Source organism: Aptenodytes forsteri, unplaced genomic scaffold, assembly GCF_000699145.1.
Source record: "Aptenodytes forsteri isolate BGI_AS27 unplaced genomic scaffold, ASM69914v1 Scaffold261, whole genome shotgun sequence".
NCBI lineage: Eukaryota > Metazoa > Chordata > Aves > Sphenisciformes > Spheniscidae > Aptenodytes > Aptenodytes forsteri.
The window spans coordinates 332,145-348,500 of NW_008795583.1; the positions used below are offsets into that span (position 1 = coordinate 332,145).

At 44.4% G+C, this 16,356-nt stretch overlaps 1 protein-coding gene across 1 annotated transcript in view; it reads right to left on the reverse strand.

The window, feature by feature from the left end:
* The window catches only part of ZNF512 (zinc finger protein 512), a 26,058-nt gene that overhangs the window by 7,630 nt on the left and 2,072 nt on the right, over positions 1–16,356 (reverse strand). Inside the window, 8 exon segments of the mRNA XM_009282307.2 lie at positions 314–415; positions 1,110–1,304; positions 1,937–2,104; positions 6,852–6,950; positions 8,208–8,294; positions 8,679–8,803; positions 10,069–10,152; positions 14,565–14,654. Of these exon segments, the coding sequence (XP_009280582.2) occupies positions 314–415; positions 1,110–1,304; positions 1,937–2,104; positions 6,852–6,950; positions 8,208–8,294; positions 8,679–8,803; positions 10,069–10,152; positions 14,565–14,654 (950 nt within the window).

The window sequence follows — 16,356 nt, forward strand, 5'->3', positions numbered from 1 at the left end:
ATTTAAAAGACGAGTAGATGAGGCACTTAGGGACATGGTTTAGTGGGCATGGTGGTGTTGGGTTGACGGTTGGACTCGATGATCTTAGAGGTCTTTTCCAACCTTAATGATTCTATTTTTCTATGATTCTATGATCATCCCTAGGGCAACAGTCCAAACAGGGTCTTGGTTACACTAACAAACCATACTGAGATGAAGCAGAATTTGTCTCCCACAGACAGACAAACTGCAGTTTCAAGGCTGCGGAAAGCTGTTTGCTCATACAGACCTGCAATCTGTCCCCTCTGAGGCTTCAGAAACACTTAAGGATTACCTGATTTGGGCAGTGGACTCTTCGGTACATCTTTATCTCTGTTTTCCATTTGCACAGCACATCTTGACTAAATGTGGGCAGTCCAGGACGAGTATATTTCAGCTGAGATAAAGAGATGGAATTGAAAGCTGGAAGCAATGTTGACTACACATAGTGCCAAGTATGCCCCTTTCTCTCCCAGGTTGTGAGACCAACGTGCTATGGCTTCTCCTACTCTAACAGCCAAACTCTCAATAACCAATCTTTTCCCATCTCACTGACTCTCTACAAACATAACTGAATCTGGAAACCCTCCACAATACCAGAATCCAAAACTTGCCATAACTCTGACTACAACAATTCCTCTAAATGTACTTAACCCCATTAAAATAATAAATCATCCTTTTCCCTTGGGTTTCCCTTACAGCCTAAAAGATGCTCCTGGAAACTCTGAAGCCTGAAAAACTATGAAATATCACTGCATGGCAGCACTGATATGCAACCTATGACTTGTGAGCAACATACTGCCTATAAATGCCTTCATTACTTGTGCCCACTGAAAATTATAGCAATAGGACTTGAAAGTCATTATAGCCTGCCTGAATAAAATACTTATAACACAGCAATTGCTACTGTAGCAATACTGTAATCTAAGACCAGAGAGAGCAAAACCTGATCCCTCCCACAAGATATTACTTCTTCAATATTGCTTTCCATGGGCCACTAAGCACTGGCAACACTGGACAGATGCTAGTGCAAGACTCATCTGATGTGAAGAAAGACTCAAACCCTGTATAGCATTTTTAAGGCCTTGTACCTTCCGGTCATCTGGAATCAAGTCCTGCAGAACTTTTCTCTTGGGCCACTCTTTGGCCAGCTCTTCTCCAGCTAGCTCATGGAGATAGTAGATTGCCACCTTTGCAGATCTCCTCTGAACTCTGCCTGTGTTATTTGGCTCCCGTTTTATTTCCTTCAGACTCTCTGTTCTTCTCTCCTCATGGAGGAAAGTGACCTGCAATGAAGGCCAAAAAAGGTGAGCCTCCTTCACTAGTTCCTATTTCAGTTACACTAAATACTGTGAATAAATATTCTGCCAAATCCCTCACAAAAATGCTGCTGCAGCTGTGGTTCACTGTCACAGACATAGGACAGAAGTGCATCCCACTAGCGAGCAGACCCCCAAATCTACTCAGGGGGGTCACAGGAGTAAGGCTCAAGCAGAGAGTTTCATGCAGCCACTGGTCTTAAAAGGATATCACATCCTTCGCTCTAAAACACTCATGGACAACAAGCATAGTACTGCCTGTTCTGCTCCAATGTTGGGTCTTCTAAGAGGAAAGAAAAGCATCTCACAAGTTATACATGTTAGAACCATTCTTCCATGGAGCAAAAGTCAGGCTGGGGAAAGTTTACTGCTGCCATGGTGATTTACTATTAAAAACTTCATCCTAGTCACACAACAGCAACAGCTGCTGCTAGAAGGAAAGTATCAAGGACAGAATACTCCAGAGAGACAGCAAAATGCAAGGATTTGCTATCCCTGATTACCCACCCAAGTAGCAGACAAAAGCCTACGTGTGTCTCAAGTCTGAACGGCTGAAGTACCACCACACTATCCTGATAACTATGGCAATCTGCACTTACCGGCCCATGCTTAGATCGGAGATGGTAGACAAGTCCTGCCTTTGATTTGTATGCTTTTCCACAGTGATGGCACTTCATAGCCATTTTCTCCAGCTCAGAAGCTGCCTTCCCACATTTTTTAACATGATATAGGTATCCCATTATGCTAGTGAAGCTGCCTGTGCAGCCCTGTCAATGCAGAAGAAAAACACGTGAAAGAAAAACGCTCTCCAAGTGATCACAAGACCACTGTGTATAGAATCCACAGTTTGCTGACCAAAGTACTATCACTTTTCCTGCCAGACCAGAGACAAACAGGTAGTAAACTTTAATGTTGGTCTATTCAGACAAACAATATCTGGGACAAAGAATTGGCTGCAACTGGGAGAAACTGTTTCTTAGTACTTCTCTGTATGTAGTGGGCAACAGAAAATTTCAATATATGGAATGAAGAAGTAAGAAGTTAAATGAGGATGCACAAAACGGCAAGATTTTCAGATACAAATGGAGGAGTTGGGCAGAAAAAGAGGAAGGTTTTATACTTGGTTGGCTGGTCAAACTGTCTAGAATGCAGCAATATTAGGGTGATGGTAAATAAAACTTTCAGCTATTCCTAGGACACAGCTATTATCTCATGCTGCAGCAGAGGACAACAAAAACTCAAATGGTTCCTGTGGATGTCACTTACTAGAATATCTCCTAACTCTGAATCCAGTGATCAACTTGACACTGAGCTTGGAAACAGGACAAATCAAACATGCATCAGCAAGTTTTTAATGTTCTTAGATGTATCCCATCTGCCCTCCATCCCCTTCTCTAGCTGTGGCCAATCTCAATATTTTCAAAAACCACAGACAAACTCACACAGCTAATTATGCATAAAACCATCTTCCCAGCTATCACAAACAATTAAGGAAAGAGTAGAAGTACACATTAATAAAATACTTTTGGTGCACACAAGAAACAATCCAGTGTTCTCTCGATCCCCCTTGAAGACACCAACACATCAAATGCTCAAAGAGCTCTAGCTGACCCTGCTTGAGCACAGGGGTTGAACTAGATGACCTCTGAAGTTCCCTTCCAACCTTCACAATTGTGTAATTCTGTGAACAGTTTAGATCAAATGCTCAAGAGCTCTAGCTGACCCTGCTTGAGCACAGGGGTTGAACTAGATGACCTCTGAAGTTCCCTTCCAACCTTCACAATTGTGTAATTCTGTGAACAGTTTAGAATACTGTTGCAAGGTAAAATGGTTATCCTTTAATTTCTTCCTCCCTGACATCTTCCACTGAATGCATTTATAAAGTCGTATCTTTGCTGAATCTACATTTACACATCTAGTTTAAAGAAGCCATTTAAAAAAAACCTGTAATCAAAAATAAAAACTCAATTTTAATCACTCTAGTTATCCTCTCTAAAAAGGTTCGAATGAGGATCAGACAGTAACCGAAGGTGAACTCCTTTCTAGTGTAAGCAAGAGAATATCACCTTCACACAAATCATGTGTGAAGCCCTAAAACTTCTAGTTGAGCTAGTTAGTATACACCAGACTCCTACTTTATTTAGTCATGAGGTTCTAACCAAGTATCAGTCATTCCAAAATTCATTCTCTGTGCTCAGTGCTTCACAAGTGTTTAGAGGAAATTCTCCAGGCACCCTGCTGCTTTCCTTGTAACACAACATCCCACCAAAGTCCCTAAAGAGACTACTAGACTTGAAGGGGGAAGGGGATAACATCAGGCTCGCCCGTGACAAGCCATGGGATGACACACCAAGGTTTGAGGGACGGGATGCTAGCAAGGGCCCTCAGCTTGTTGCTCTGAGACACGCTGGGTACACTGGAGCACATCTGAAGTCTTACAGAGATGAGCCAGGGGCTCCTGAGGTAAGAGGAGCCAACAGGGAAACACCAGTGAAATACCTCAAAGGAATTAAGGTGTGTTCCTCTAAGAAGGTGGTATGGCCGACAGCCCAGCTGAAGTGCCTCTACACCAATGCACGCAGCATGGGTAACAAACAGGACGAGTTGGAAGCCACCATGCTGCTAGAAAGCTATGACCTAGTTGCCATTACTGAAACCTGGTGGGATGAATCCAATGACTGGAGCGCTGCTATCGATGGCTACAGAAGGGACAGGAGAGGAAGGAGGGGCGAAGGGGTTGCCCTTGATGTCAAGAAATGGATAGATTGTGAAGAGCTGTCTCTGAAGAATAGCCACAAGTAGGTTGAAAGCTTATGGGTAAGAATTACAGACCAAGGCAACAAAGGGAACCTTGTGGTCGGTGTTTACTACAGGCTGCCTGATCAAGGGGAGCCTATTGACGAAGCCTTCCTACTCCAGCTACAGGAGGTATTGCGCTTGCAGGCTCTCATCCTGCTGGGGTACTTCAACCACCCCAACATCTGCCAGAAAAATAGCACAGCAAGCTGTAGGCAATCCGGGAGACTCCTGGAGTGCATTGAGAATAACTTCTTAAGCCAGGTAACAGACAGCCCTACCAGAGGGGATACATTACTGGACCTGTTGGTCACCAACGCAAGCGAGCTAATCAGAGACATCACGATTGGACGCAGCCTGGGCTGCAGTGATCATGCACTGGTGGAGTTTGCAGTCCTGAGGCATATGGGACAGGCAAAGAGTAAAATCAGGACCCTGAATTTTCGGAAAGCAAATTTGCAGCTGTTCAAGGAGTTAGTCAATTGGACCCCCTGGGAAACTGCCCTCAGGGACAAGGGAACAGAACACAGCTGGCAAGTCTTTAAGGACGCTTTCCACAGAGCGTAAGAGCTCTTGATCCCCTTGTGTAAGGAATCAGGAAAGGAAGGCAAGAGACTGGCATGGCTGAGTCGAGACCTGCTGGTCAAACTAAAGGGCAAGAAGGAAATGCACAGGCAGTGGAAGCAGGGACAGGTATGCTGGAAAGAGTATAGGGATGCTGCCTGGTTGTGTAGGGATGGGGTCAGGAAGGCCACGGTGCGGCTGGAGCTGAACTTGGGAAGGGACACAAAGAATAGTAAGAAGGGCTACTATAGGTATGTCAGCCAGAAAAGGAAGGTCAAAGAAACTGTACCCCCCTGATGAACATGACCGGCAAACTGGTAACAACAGACAAGGAGAAGGCTGAGGTACTCAACAACTTTTTTGCCTCAGTCTTCACTGGCAATCTCTCTTCCCACACGTCTCGAGTGGATGGACCTCAAGGCAAGGACTGGGGGAAGCAAAGTCCCTCCCACTGTAAGAGAAGACCAGCTTTGAGACCACCTGAGGAGCCTGGACATACATAAGTCTATGGGACCTGATGAGATGCATCCCAGAGTCCTGAGGGAATTGGCTAATGTAGTTGCCAAGCCACTCTCCATATTTCATATATCATGGCAGTCGGGTGAAGTCCCTTGTGACCGGAAAAAGGGAAACATTGCACTCATTTTTAAAAAGGGTAGAAAGGAGGACCCTGGGAACTAGCAACCTGTCAACCTCACCTCTGTGCCTGGGAAGATCATGGAACAGATCCTCCTGGAAGCTACGCTAAGGCACATGGAGGACAGGGAGGTGATTCGAGACAGCCAGCATGGCTTCACCAAGGGCAAGTCCTGCCTGACTAACCTAGTGGCCTTCTATGATGGAGTCACTACACCAGTGGATAAGGGAAGAGCCACAGATGTCATCTATCTGGACTTCTGCAAGGCCTTTGACACGGTCCCCCACAACTTCCTCTCTCTAAATTGGAGAGGTATGGATTTGATGGGTGGACTATTTGATGGATAACAAATTGCCTGGATGGTCGCATCCAGAGAGCAGCAGTCAATGGCTCAATGTCTGGATGGAGATCAGTGATGAGTGGTGTCCCGCAGGGGTCTGTATTGGGACCAGTACTGTTTAGTATCTTCATCAATGACATAGACAGTGGGATCGAGTGCACCCTCAGCAAATTTGCAGATGACACCAAGCTGAGTGGTGCGGTTGACATGCCTGAGGGACGGCTGACACGCCTGATGCCATTCAGAGGGTCCTGGACAAGCTTGAGAAGTGAACTTCATGAGGTTCAACAAGGCCAAGTGCAAGGTCCTGCACATGGGTCAGGGCAACCCCCGGTATCAATACAGGCTGAGGGATTGAGGGATTGAGAGCAGCCCTGCCGAGAAGGACTTGGGGGTACTGGTGAGTGAAAGGCTGAGCATGAGCCAGCAATGTGCACTCGCAGCCCAGAAGGCCAAGCGTATCCTGGGCTGCATCCAAAGAAGCGTGGCCAGCAGGTCAAGGGAGGTGATTCTGCCCCTCTACTCTGCTCTGGGGAGACCCCACCTGGAGTACTGCGTCCAGCTCTGGAGCCCGCAGCATAAGAAAGACATGGACCTGTTGGAGCGGGTCCAGAGGAGGGCCACAGAAATGATCAAAGAAAGCCCGAGAGAGCTGGGTTATTCAGCCTGGAGAGGAGAAGGCTTCGGGGAGACCTTATTGCAGCCTGTCAGTACTTAAAGGGGGCTTATAAGAAAGATGGGGACAGACTTTTTAATAGGGCCTGTAGCAATAGGACAAGGGGTAAAGGTTTTAAACTAAAAGAGGGTAGATTCAGACTAGATATAAGGAAGAAATTGTTTATGATGAAGGTGGTGAAACACTGCAACAGGTTTCCCAGAGAGGTTGTAGATGCCCCATCCCTGGAAACATTCAAGGTCAGGATGGACGGGGCTCTGAGCAACCTGATCTAGTTGCAGATGTCCCTGCTCATTGCAGGAGGGCTGGACTAGATGACCTTTAAAGGTCCCTTCCAACCCAAACCATTCTATGATACTCTGTCTTAAAAGCATAGCTAGGATCTTGAAACAAATCCAGCTTTGGCCAGCACCAAAGCATACCTAGCAGAACTCTCATAATATTTTACGTTCATGCATCCGCTGCTGTTTAATTTGGGATACTTAGCACAATGCAGCTTACCTCCCTCATACACTTTAGTTTTCCCATACGCTTCAAAACCTTCCGAAGGCGGTCTCGCTCAAGCTGCTCATCCAATTCTCCTCCCTCCTTCACAACTGGCTAAAGCACAGCAGGAAGATGAAAGAAAAACACAGGATGCTCAGCATTTACAGTTCTTCTCATAGGGAATTCACTACTCAACACACTACTAAAGGAATGCTTCTAAAATAATTAAATCTCTGCAACTTCTGATTTTACAGAAGTGTATCTAATACAATGATGACTGTCTATATCCCAGAACAACTGAATTATCTTTAAAAGGAGTAAACTGCCTGAAAACCACTTTGCAGATAAGAGTTTTAACATTTAGATAGCTATCTATGAACGAAACCTTGATAAGAAATCATCCCAAACTACAGCTTCTGGGAAGGACAAGGGTATGTATTTCCATAATACTTTTCCCCCCTTCTGCCTGTGGAAAGTACTTACTCATCTCTGTCATGCATCTTTAACATTTACTGGTCCTACCATTTCCATTTAGCCTAACTAAAGCTAAGCAGACTAACTGTCTGTAACGGTTATTAATCTACGCTGAACTATAGCTCAAGTTCTTCTCTATTCTCTCTCGGATGGTTATTGTATATTATTTCCTGTACTACCTTATAATAATATTACACCTAGACTGAATAAAAAGTTAGAACTGAGTGACAGACCTATTCCTCAGGGCCAGAACATGATCCCTGGCCTATTTCATTTACTAGTACAGCTGTAGGTTCAGAAACCACAGCACTGGGAACTATGTGAAAAGTAACAGTAATGTATTATCTAAACCTTACCCAAACTTCCGAATGACCTTTCCAAAAGTTCTAATTCTTCACAACTACAACAGAAGACATTGCCTTCTTTAAAGTAATAGCAAAGAGGAAAAGCAGATTGTAGCATTAGTATCTTTACAGTAAATAGAGACAAGAACTAAACTGCTGCTTCTGCTTTTTTACCTTTGAACTTGTAAAGAACTGAAATCTAGTCTGCTCTGGATGTAGAAAAACTCCTACTTTCCAGCAAAGGACTGAAAATTGCAGCCTAATGAGCAATCTTTTTTTTTTTCCTGATTGAGAATGCCTTTTATGTGTGACATATAACCAGCCTAAACAGAAATTCATCCCCTCTTTCTAAGATGTAGCGTGCCTACCATCTCTGGTAACATTCTATTGTTTTTTCAGATGTCAAATCTCTCAGGAAAAATAATAGGTAGACCAGATTTGAACAGCTACAACATTTGAAAAAACACACCATGTTCTGCTTCTGTGTGCACCAGAGAAGGAACAAAAGACTGTCTTGCCTGTACGATTTTTAGATGCACAGCAGTCATGTTACCTGATTGTTATGGTCTGCCATGACATGGTATTTCATCCCTCCTAAAGACTTCAGCTGCTTCCCACAGTGATGACATGTGAACATTTCCTAGAAATAAACAAGGACATGGTGCGTGTAACTGTAAATTAACCAAAGCAGTGGGAAACTCTTTGGGGGAAAGGAGCAGGAGAGCAGAACATTTTATTTGGGCCTGGTAACTGCCCATTAAGAACAGAAGAGATTTTATGGAGCCTAAAATTTGGGGAAACACATGAAATAGCTACACCTTTGTTTACTACCCCAAATCTCCAGCAAAAGGCTAAGCAAGAAGCACCAAGGGCAGCCTCTTACAGATGTATAAAGGACTCTTGCTTAGAGACATGATGATGAGATGAAACTGATTTTAAATGCAATACAAAACAGCGTGCAGGCATTTCTATCAGTAAGCTGACGAGGAATAAAGAAAACATGGCTTATCTCTCTTGCTCTTACCTGCCTACAATTTACCATATGTTTCTTCAGTCCTTCTACAGTCTTTCTCACCACAGCCCGGCATGTGGGACACGTAACTCGGCCTTTGTCCTGAATTTCCAAAGACCATTGCTCTTCCATACTACCTGTCAAAACAAAAGGTTTGAAATAGAACTGCAAACACAGTATCTTTTTTTTTCCTTTGATGTGCACAATGAATCCTAGAAGAAAACAGGTCACATGCTACAAAACTCGTGTCCAGCAACACTTCAATAGGTTTAGCTCATTTGCAGCTTTAAATGTGTCATGTGACAATCACTCCTTTTGGAAGATCATTTTATAAAAACACTTTAATCCTACCATCCCCTTGTGAGGAGTGTTCTTCCACTTGTTCAGTAGAGATTTTTCCTTCATTCATTTTTATTACACAATTACTTTAGCATGCAGAGTAAACTTTTCTTTCAGCAAAAGGGTTTTCACAGTAAAAGTAGTCACAGATGTGACTGAACAGTTTCAGACAAAGTCCACGGTTCAATCCTACTAACCAAATCTTTAGAACTCCACTTACATTAGCCAGCAGTTTTCGCACTGAAAGTGAACAGAGCTGCACCACCAGGCCAAGTTACTCAACAGCCAGTGAAAAGTACCCTGTGTGGCATGGTTTCCAGTTCCTGGCCTCTTTTTGAAATGCCAAGCAAAAGCTTGGCATAATCCACAAGGATTATAAATTACCGAAAGGGGTTCTGGGAAGAAAGTGGCTTAGCAGCCATCTGCTTGAATTCTTATCATAAAAAGATCTAAAGGCTTTCCTCTTTGCCCAGTAATAACAGGCAGGGGTTGTTCCTCCCCCCACGTGGCTGGGGGAAAAGTCTGTGAATCAAACAGCACTTGGCAGAAAACTGGGGTATTTAATGAGCGGTGTGAGCTACACATACCAAGTCATTCCATTTGCTGAGTAAAGGCTAATGTTATTTTTCTAGGGTGGAGTGCTTGGGTCTCTGGCTACCAGGTTACCAGAAGAGGTGATTCGGCAGCAACAGCTACAGAGTTTTTCCTGCAAACATATTCTGCTGAGCAAAAAAGTATAAATACTTTTATGAGTTTTATAGTGAAACTATTTTAACAGGCTTTTGCTCAGTTCAAAAAGTGATTCCCCCTTCACTGTTCCATTATGCAGTGGTAAAACCATGTAGAACTACACTGTTAGGCCGTATGCAGTCCCTCCAATCTTGCTCTGCATTACTGACACAGTGCCAAAAGGACAGCAGCCAGTTCTTCCTTGTCAACAGTAAAGTGAACAACAAAATGGAAACACCAGAAACACAGCTGTTGCTCAGATTCAAATCCTAGAATCACATTTATCTTTTAGCTGCTTTATAAACAATTCTGAGCAACTGCTTCTTCTTCTTACCTGTGCCACAGGTTTCCGGTTCTTTCTGAACACAGTGGCCTTTCATTTTGGAGTTTTGTTGTGTTCCATCTTGCTGCTTTTTTCCTGTTGTAACACAAACAAGAAAGACCAGAAGACTTAATTCTGCTAGCCTTGTCACAAAAAAGCGAGATTTTTTGCTAGGAGGCTGCTATTTAGTCTGCTGTCTCAAAGCTACTCATTCAGAAATGTTCAATGTTTTGGTTTGTTTTTTTTAAGGAATTTCAAGATTATGTTCCCTACTCCTTTTCAACATCCATAGCTATTTACAGCTGCAGGCATTAGTCCCATCCAGATATTTGTAATCTGTATGGTTGTTCATACACAAAGCTCAGGGGATGGGAACTCTTCACGCTGAAACATCTTCTGTTCACAATATGGCTGAGCCAATCTAATGACTTGTTGACAACCAAATGGACAGTCCCATTCCTCTACTCATTCCTGTTTTCTTTAGACTAAACAACTCTTATTGTTTCAGTATTTTTTCATGGGTTATGCTTTTTGCTCTCTTCTCGTCCCTGTTTTCTTCAGTTGGTCCACACATTTCCTGAACTGCAGTGCCCACTGCTGGAAACAGCACTCCAAGTGTGACCCTGCGTTAGAGCAAAAGAATTACTTCACATGTCTGAAAGTCTACATTCCTGCTCAAACACCTCAGTATAACATCTGCCTTTTTAAAAACAAGTATGACACTGTTGGTCCCTAGTCAGCTTTTGATCTGTTATAAATCTCAAATCCTGTTCTGAAGAACTGACTCCTAGGAGGTTGTTCTTTGTCTTTCAGCTGTGCTAATATTTCTTCCTAACTACAGTATCTTTAATTTTACACTATTCCATTCTATTTTTTAAATTGTTTCTCTAATGTCAAGACCACTTTCCATTTTAGCCTTTTCTCCAACATACTTGCCATCTCTTTCAGCTTTGTGCTGTCTACATACTTCCAAGTCCTTGCTGACAAAAACAATAGTTAGAATTGAACCTAGGACAGATTGTGAACCATCATTCTATACTTTTTTCTATTTCACAGAAACATTAAGGTTGGAAGGGACCTCCTGAGATCACCTAGTCCAATCCCCGTGTTCAGGCAGGGTCAGCTAGAGTAGGTTGCCAAAGAACATGTCCAGTCAAGTTTTGAGTATCTCCACTGATGGAGACTCTACAACCTCTTTGGGCAACCTGTGCCAGGGTTTGACCACCCTCACAGTAAAGAAGTGTATTCTTGTCTTTAGATAGAATTTTGTGGGTTTTAATTTGTGCCCATTGCCTCTTGTCCTGTCAATGAGCACTATAGAGAAGAGTCTGGCTCCCTTTTCTTCATTCCCTCTCATCAAATATTTATACATAGTGGTAAGATTCCCCCTGAGCCTTCTCTTCTCCAGACTGAAGAGTTGCAGCTCTCTCAGCCTGTCCTCATAGGAAAAATATTCCAGTCCCTCAATCATCTTTGCAGCCCTGTATTGGGGAGCCCAGAACTGGACACAGTACTCCAGATGTGGCCTCACCAACGCTGAGCAGAAAGGAAGGATCACCTCCCTCGACCTGCTGGCAATGCTCTTAATGTAGCCCAGAATGCTGTTGGCTGCCTTTGCCACAAGAGTGTGTTGCTGGCTCATGGTCAGCTTGCTGTCCTCCAGGACCCCAAGGTCCCTCTCTGCAGAGCTGGTTTCCAGAAAGTTAGCCCCCAGCATACACTGGTACATGGGGTTATTCCTGCCCAGCTGCAGGACTTCACATTTCTCCTTGATGAACCTCAAGAGATTCCTCTCTGCTTAATTCCCCAGCCTGTCCGGGTCCCTGTGAATGGCAGCACACCCATCTGGTGTACCACCACTCCTCCATTTTGTATCATCTGTGTACCTGCTGAGGGTGGGTGCATACTGTCCCATTGTCCAGGTCATCAATGAAAATGTTAAACAGTACTGGCCCCAGTATTTACCCCTGGGGCACACCACTATTGATGTGCCTCCAACTACTTTGTGCTGCTGATCACAAGCCTCTGGGCCTGGATATTCAGCTGGTTTTCAATCCGCTGCACTGTTCATTTATCTAACCTGTACTTTGTCAGCTCGTCTATGAGGATGTTGTGGGAAACAGCACCAAAAGACTTACTAAAGTTGAGGTGAACAACACCCACTGCTCTCCCCTCGTCCACCAAGCTAGTGACCTCATTGTACTAAGCTATCAGGTTGATTAAGTGTGATTTGCCCTTCATGAATCCATGCCGACTACTCCAAATCACCATCCTCTGTGCTGCACTGCACAGCGCTCGCAGCCCAGAAGGCCAATCGTATCCTGGGCTGCATCAAAAGAAGCGTGGCCAGCATGTTGAGGGAGGGGATTCTGCCCCTCTACTCTGCTCTGGTGAGACCCCACCCAGAGTACTGTCTCCAGCTCTGGAGCCCTCAGCAGAAGAAAGACACGGACCCCTTGGAGCGGGTCCAGAAGAGGGCCACGAAACAATCAGGGGGATGGAACACCTCTCCTATGAAGAAAGGCTGAGAGAGTTGGGGTTGTTCAGCCTAGAGAAGAGGCGGCTTCGGGGAGACCTTATTGCAGCCTATCAGTACTTAAAGGGGGCTTATAAAAAAGATGGCAGCAAACTTTTGAGCAGTAAAGGGGGGTAGATTTAGACTAGATATGAGGAAGAAATTTTTTACGCTGAGGGTGGTGGGCTCTGAGCAACCTGATCTAGTTGCAGATGTCCCTGCCCATGGCAGGGGGGTTGGACTAGATGACCTTTAGAGGTCCCTTCCAACCCAAACTATTCTATGATTCTGTGATCTTGTCCTTCATGTGTTTGGAAATGCTTTCCAGGAGGATTCTCTCCGTCACCTTCCCAGGGACTGAGGTGAGGTTGACCGGCCTGTAGTTCCCCAGATCTTCCTTCTTTCTGTGCTTGAAGACAGGAGTGTATTTGCTCTCTTCCAGTCTTCAGGAACCTCTCCCAGTCGCCACGACCTTTCAAAAATAATCAAGAGTGGCCTCACAATGACATCAGCTAGCTCTCTCGGTACTCAGTGCAACCCATCAGGCCCCATGGGACTTAGGTATGTCCAGTTTAAGTGCTCTAACCTCGTCCTCCTTCACTGAGTGTAAGGCTTCCTTGCTCCAGACTTTCCCTCTGGTCTCAGGCACCTGGGATTCCTGAAGGATTCCTTTAACTGATAAAGATTGAGGCACAGGAAGCATTGAATACCTCAGCCTTTTCCATGTCATTTGTCACCGGTTCCCCTGCCCTGTTCAGCAGTGCACTCATGCTTTCCCTAGTCTTCCCTTTGCTGTTCATGTACTTGTAGAATCCCTTCTTGTTGCCTTTCACACTCCTTCCCAGATTCAGCTCCAGGTTGGCCTTGGCTTTCCTAACCTCATCCTTGCAAGATTGGACAGCCAATGTATCCTTCTCCTGTGTTACCTGCTCCTACTTTCACCACTTGTACACTTCCTTTTGCACCTAACCACTGATTAACAACCCTTTGAAGGCATGTGCCCTGGTTTCAGCTGGGACAGAGTTAATTTTCTTCCTAGTAGCTGATATAGTGCTGTGTTTTGGATTTAGTATGAGAATAACATTGATAACACACGGATGTTTTAGTTATTGCTAAGTAGTGCTTACACTAGCCAAGGACTTTTCAGCTTCCCATGCTCTACCGACTGAAGGCTGGAGGTGCACAAGAAGCTGGGAGGGGGCACAGCCAGGACAGCTGACTCAAACTGGCCAAAGGGATATTCCATACTATGTGACGTCATGCTCAATATATAAACTGGGGGAAAGCTGGCCGGGGGGGCCGCTGCTCGGGGACTGGCTGTGCACCAGTCAGTGGGTGGTGAGCAATTGCATCGTGCATCACTTGCTTTGTATATTCTATTATTATTATTATTTTTGTTATTATTACTATTTTATTTTATTTCAATTATTAAACTGTTCTTATCTCAACCCACAAGTTTTCTCACTTTCACTCTTCCGATTCTCTCCCCCATCCCACCGGGGGCAGAGGAGAATGAGTGAGCGGCTGTGGTGCTCAGTTGCCGGCTGAGGTTAAACCACAACAGCATGAAAGACCTATGATATCAAGCATTTGCCCCCTCTGTCTCTGTGGTAAAAGAAAATTAAAGTGGTTGGGTTTGATTTCTCCTTAACAAACTCATATTGCTGTTATCATCTACTCATTAATCTCCAGATGTTTACAAGTAATTTGTCTGATTATTTAGTCCAGAATCTTTTGGGAAACTGAAATGAAGCAGACCAGCCTATACTTGCCCTACTTCCTTTCCTCCCTCCCTTCGCTGGACTTTTAAGAGAGACTGAAATTAGAACAATCATCTCCCATTGTAAAACAGAAACTAGTCAACAGTCTCCTATAACAAAATACCCAAAATCAGAAATAGAGTTGGAAGACAGCAGAGGACAGCATTTGGGCAGAGAGGAAGTCTGAAGTACCTGGAGGCTTGTAACTAAGAATTACAACTTATTTGTATTACCTGAAATCTTCTGCTTCTTCTTGGGAGAGTCTTTAAGATCTTCGCCTTCCCCTTGCTCAGATTTCCTCTTGCCTTTCAATAGTACTTCTGCTAATGAGTAAGAACAGAAATGCTTCAGTCTCATTATTCAGCCTGGATAACAGCTTTGAGTCTGCTGCTGCCGCAGCTTATCCTCATATTCTATACTTAAAAAAAAAAAAAAAAAAAAAGTTTTTGTAAGGCACCTGGACACCAGTGAGCTAGACACAGCCTTTTGACTCAGTAACGTTTAGGCACTCCACAGCCTGCAATCCTCCGACACAGTAGATATGGAAGAAACAGTGCCACAGCATGGTCTGGGAAAATAATGCTCCTCAGGAAGAGAGCCAGAAGGTGCTAGGTTATGTCATAAAAAGCTCATCTGCACACACAAAAAGGAACATAGAGAAACAACGGCAGGTGGGGAAACCCAAATAATATCCTGCATCCCTCACTACTTCCAGGCCTATCAAAGGCTTATCTCCATGAACACAGGGAAGTACAGAAGCACAACGGCATGCAAGGGAACCCAAATTATAGACTCAAAGAAACAGACACCTTCCTCCCAGTTCTGTCCCAGGAAACCCACCAGGATGAGTCAATGGGAGCCGCTCTCTGGAGCGCCCTTTGGAAGGGGGGGAGCAGTGAGAAGGGAGAGTGTGGTGTTAATGCCTAAAGACACATGGGATGCTAGCCAAGAACAATTCAGGATTCCACAAGACTGGGATGCTTAGGAGTGGTATCAAAGGAAGGGAAAGGGAGAGAATTAGCTGATTTGGGAAGGATCAAGTGTGGGAAAATAGAGGTATAAGAGGATAAAAAGGGCCACTTGCTTGTAAACAGGTGGCTGGTCAGTATACAAGTCTGGTCATGCCTGACACCAAATCAGAGGGACCAGGGGAGAACAGTGTCTGTGAGTGTGACCCTGTCTGTAAGGAGGCCTACACCAGCAACTGGCATGGCTCTGCAAGCCTCAGGGGCTAGCAGGTCCACATACCAGCAACTGAGGAGACCAGGATCCAAATGCCAGATACTGAGTAGACTGAGTGTTTAAGTCCAGCTACAGGAGAGATCCATATTGCACATATGTGTGCACACCCAAACGTACACATACATATATATGTACTTCTTTCTCATATACTTTTTATATATGCTTCTTTTCTCTCACTAACACATCTTCATCCTGATCAGCCAGAGAGGTAAACAGGATGGAGGCCACTGGTGCTGTTTGTCTGAGTGCCGAGCGTGCCTCTTTGTGTTGATTGGTGTGGCTGGCTGCGTATACATGTTGTATACGTGTGTTTGTACCTACAGGAATACACGCTTAGTCTCGCTACTGGTTGGACCTGGGGGTGTGGAGCAGCAACCTCGCTTCTATCAAGCTACCAGATTCATCTCTCCCCACAACAGGATGGAATACAGATTCTGACTTAGAGATAAGAAGAAAGTGCACTAAAGAACAGCGAAGTTTTGGCTCTCAGCCACGCGAGAAGTTTGGAAAACAGCTCCTAGGCCAGGAAATCTGAATCCTACAACAACATAAGACCCAAACCACTCCAAATCAGAAAATTGCAAGTGACAGAAGCAAGAAAATAAAAGAAATAAAAACATCCTTAAAAAAAAATAATCTACCAACCACAAAAGCCATGTCTAATCCAGAATACTGCTGAATGGTCCCCTTTTCTACATCTTTACTGTTGTTTGTTCTATTTTCAAAGCTCTCAAGGCATATTCCTGATATGATTGGCAGAACCCTTATACTTTTCTACAGATA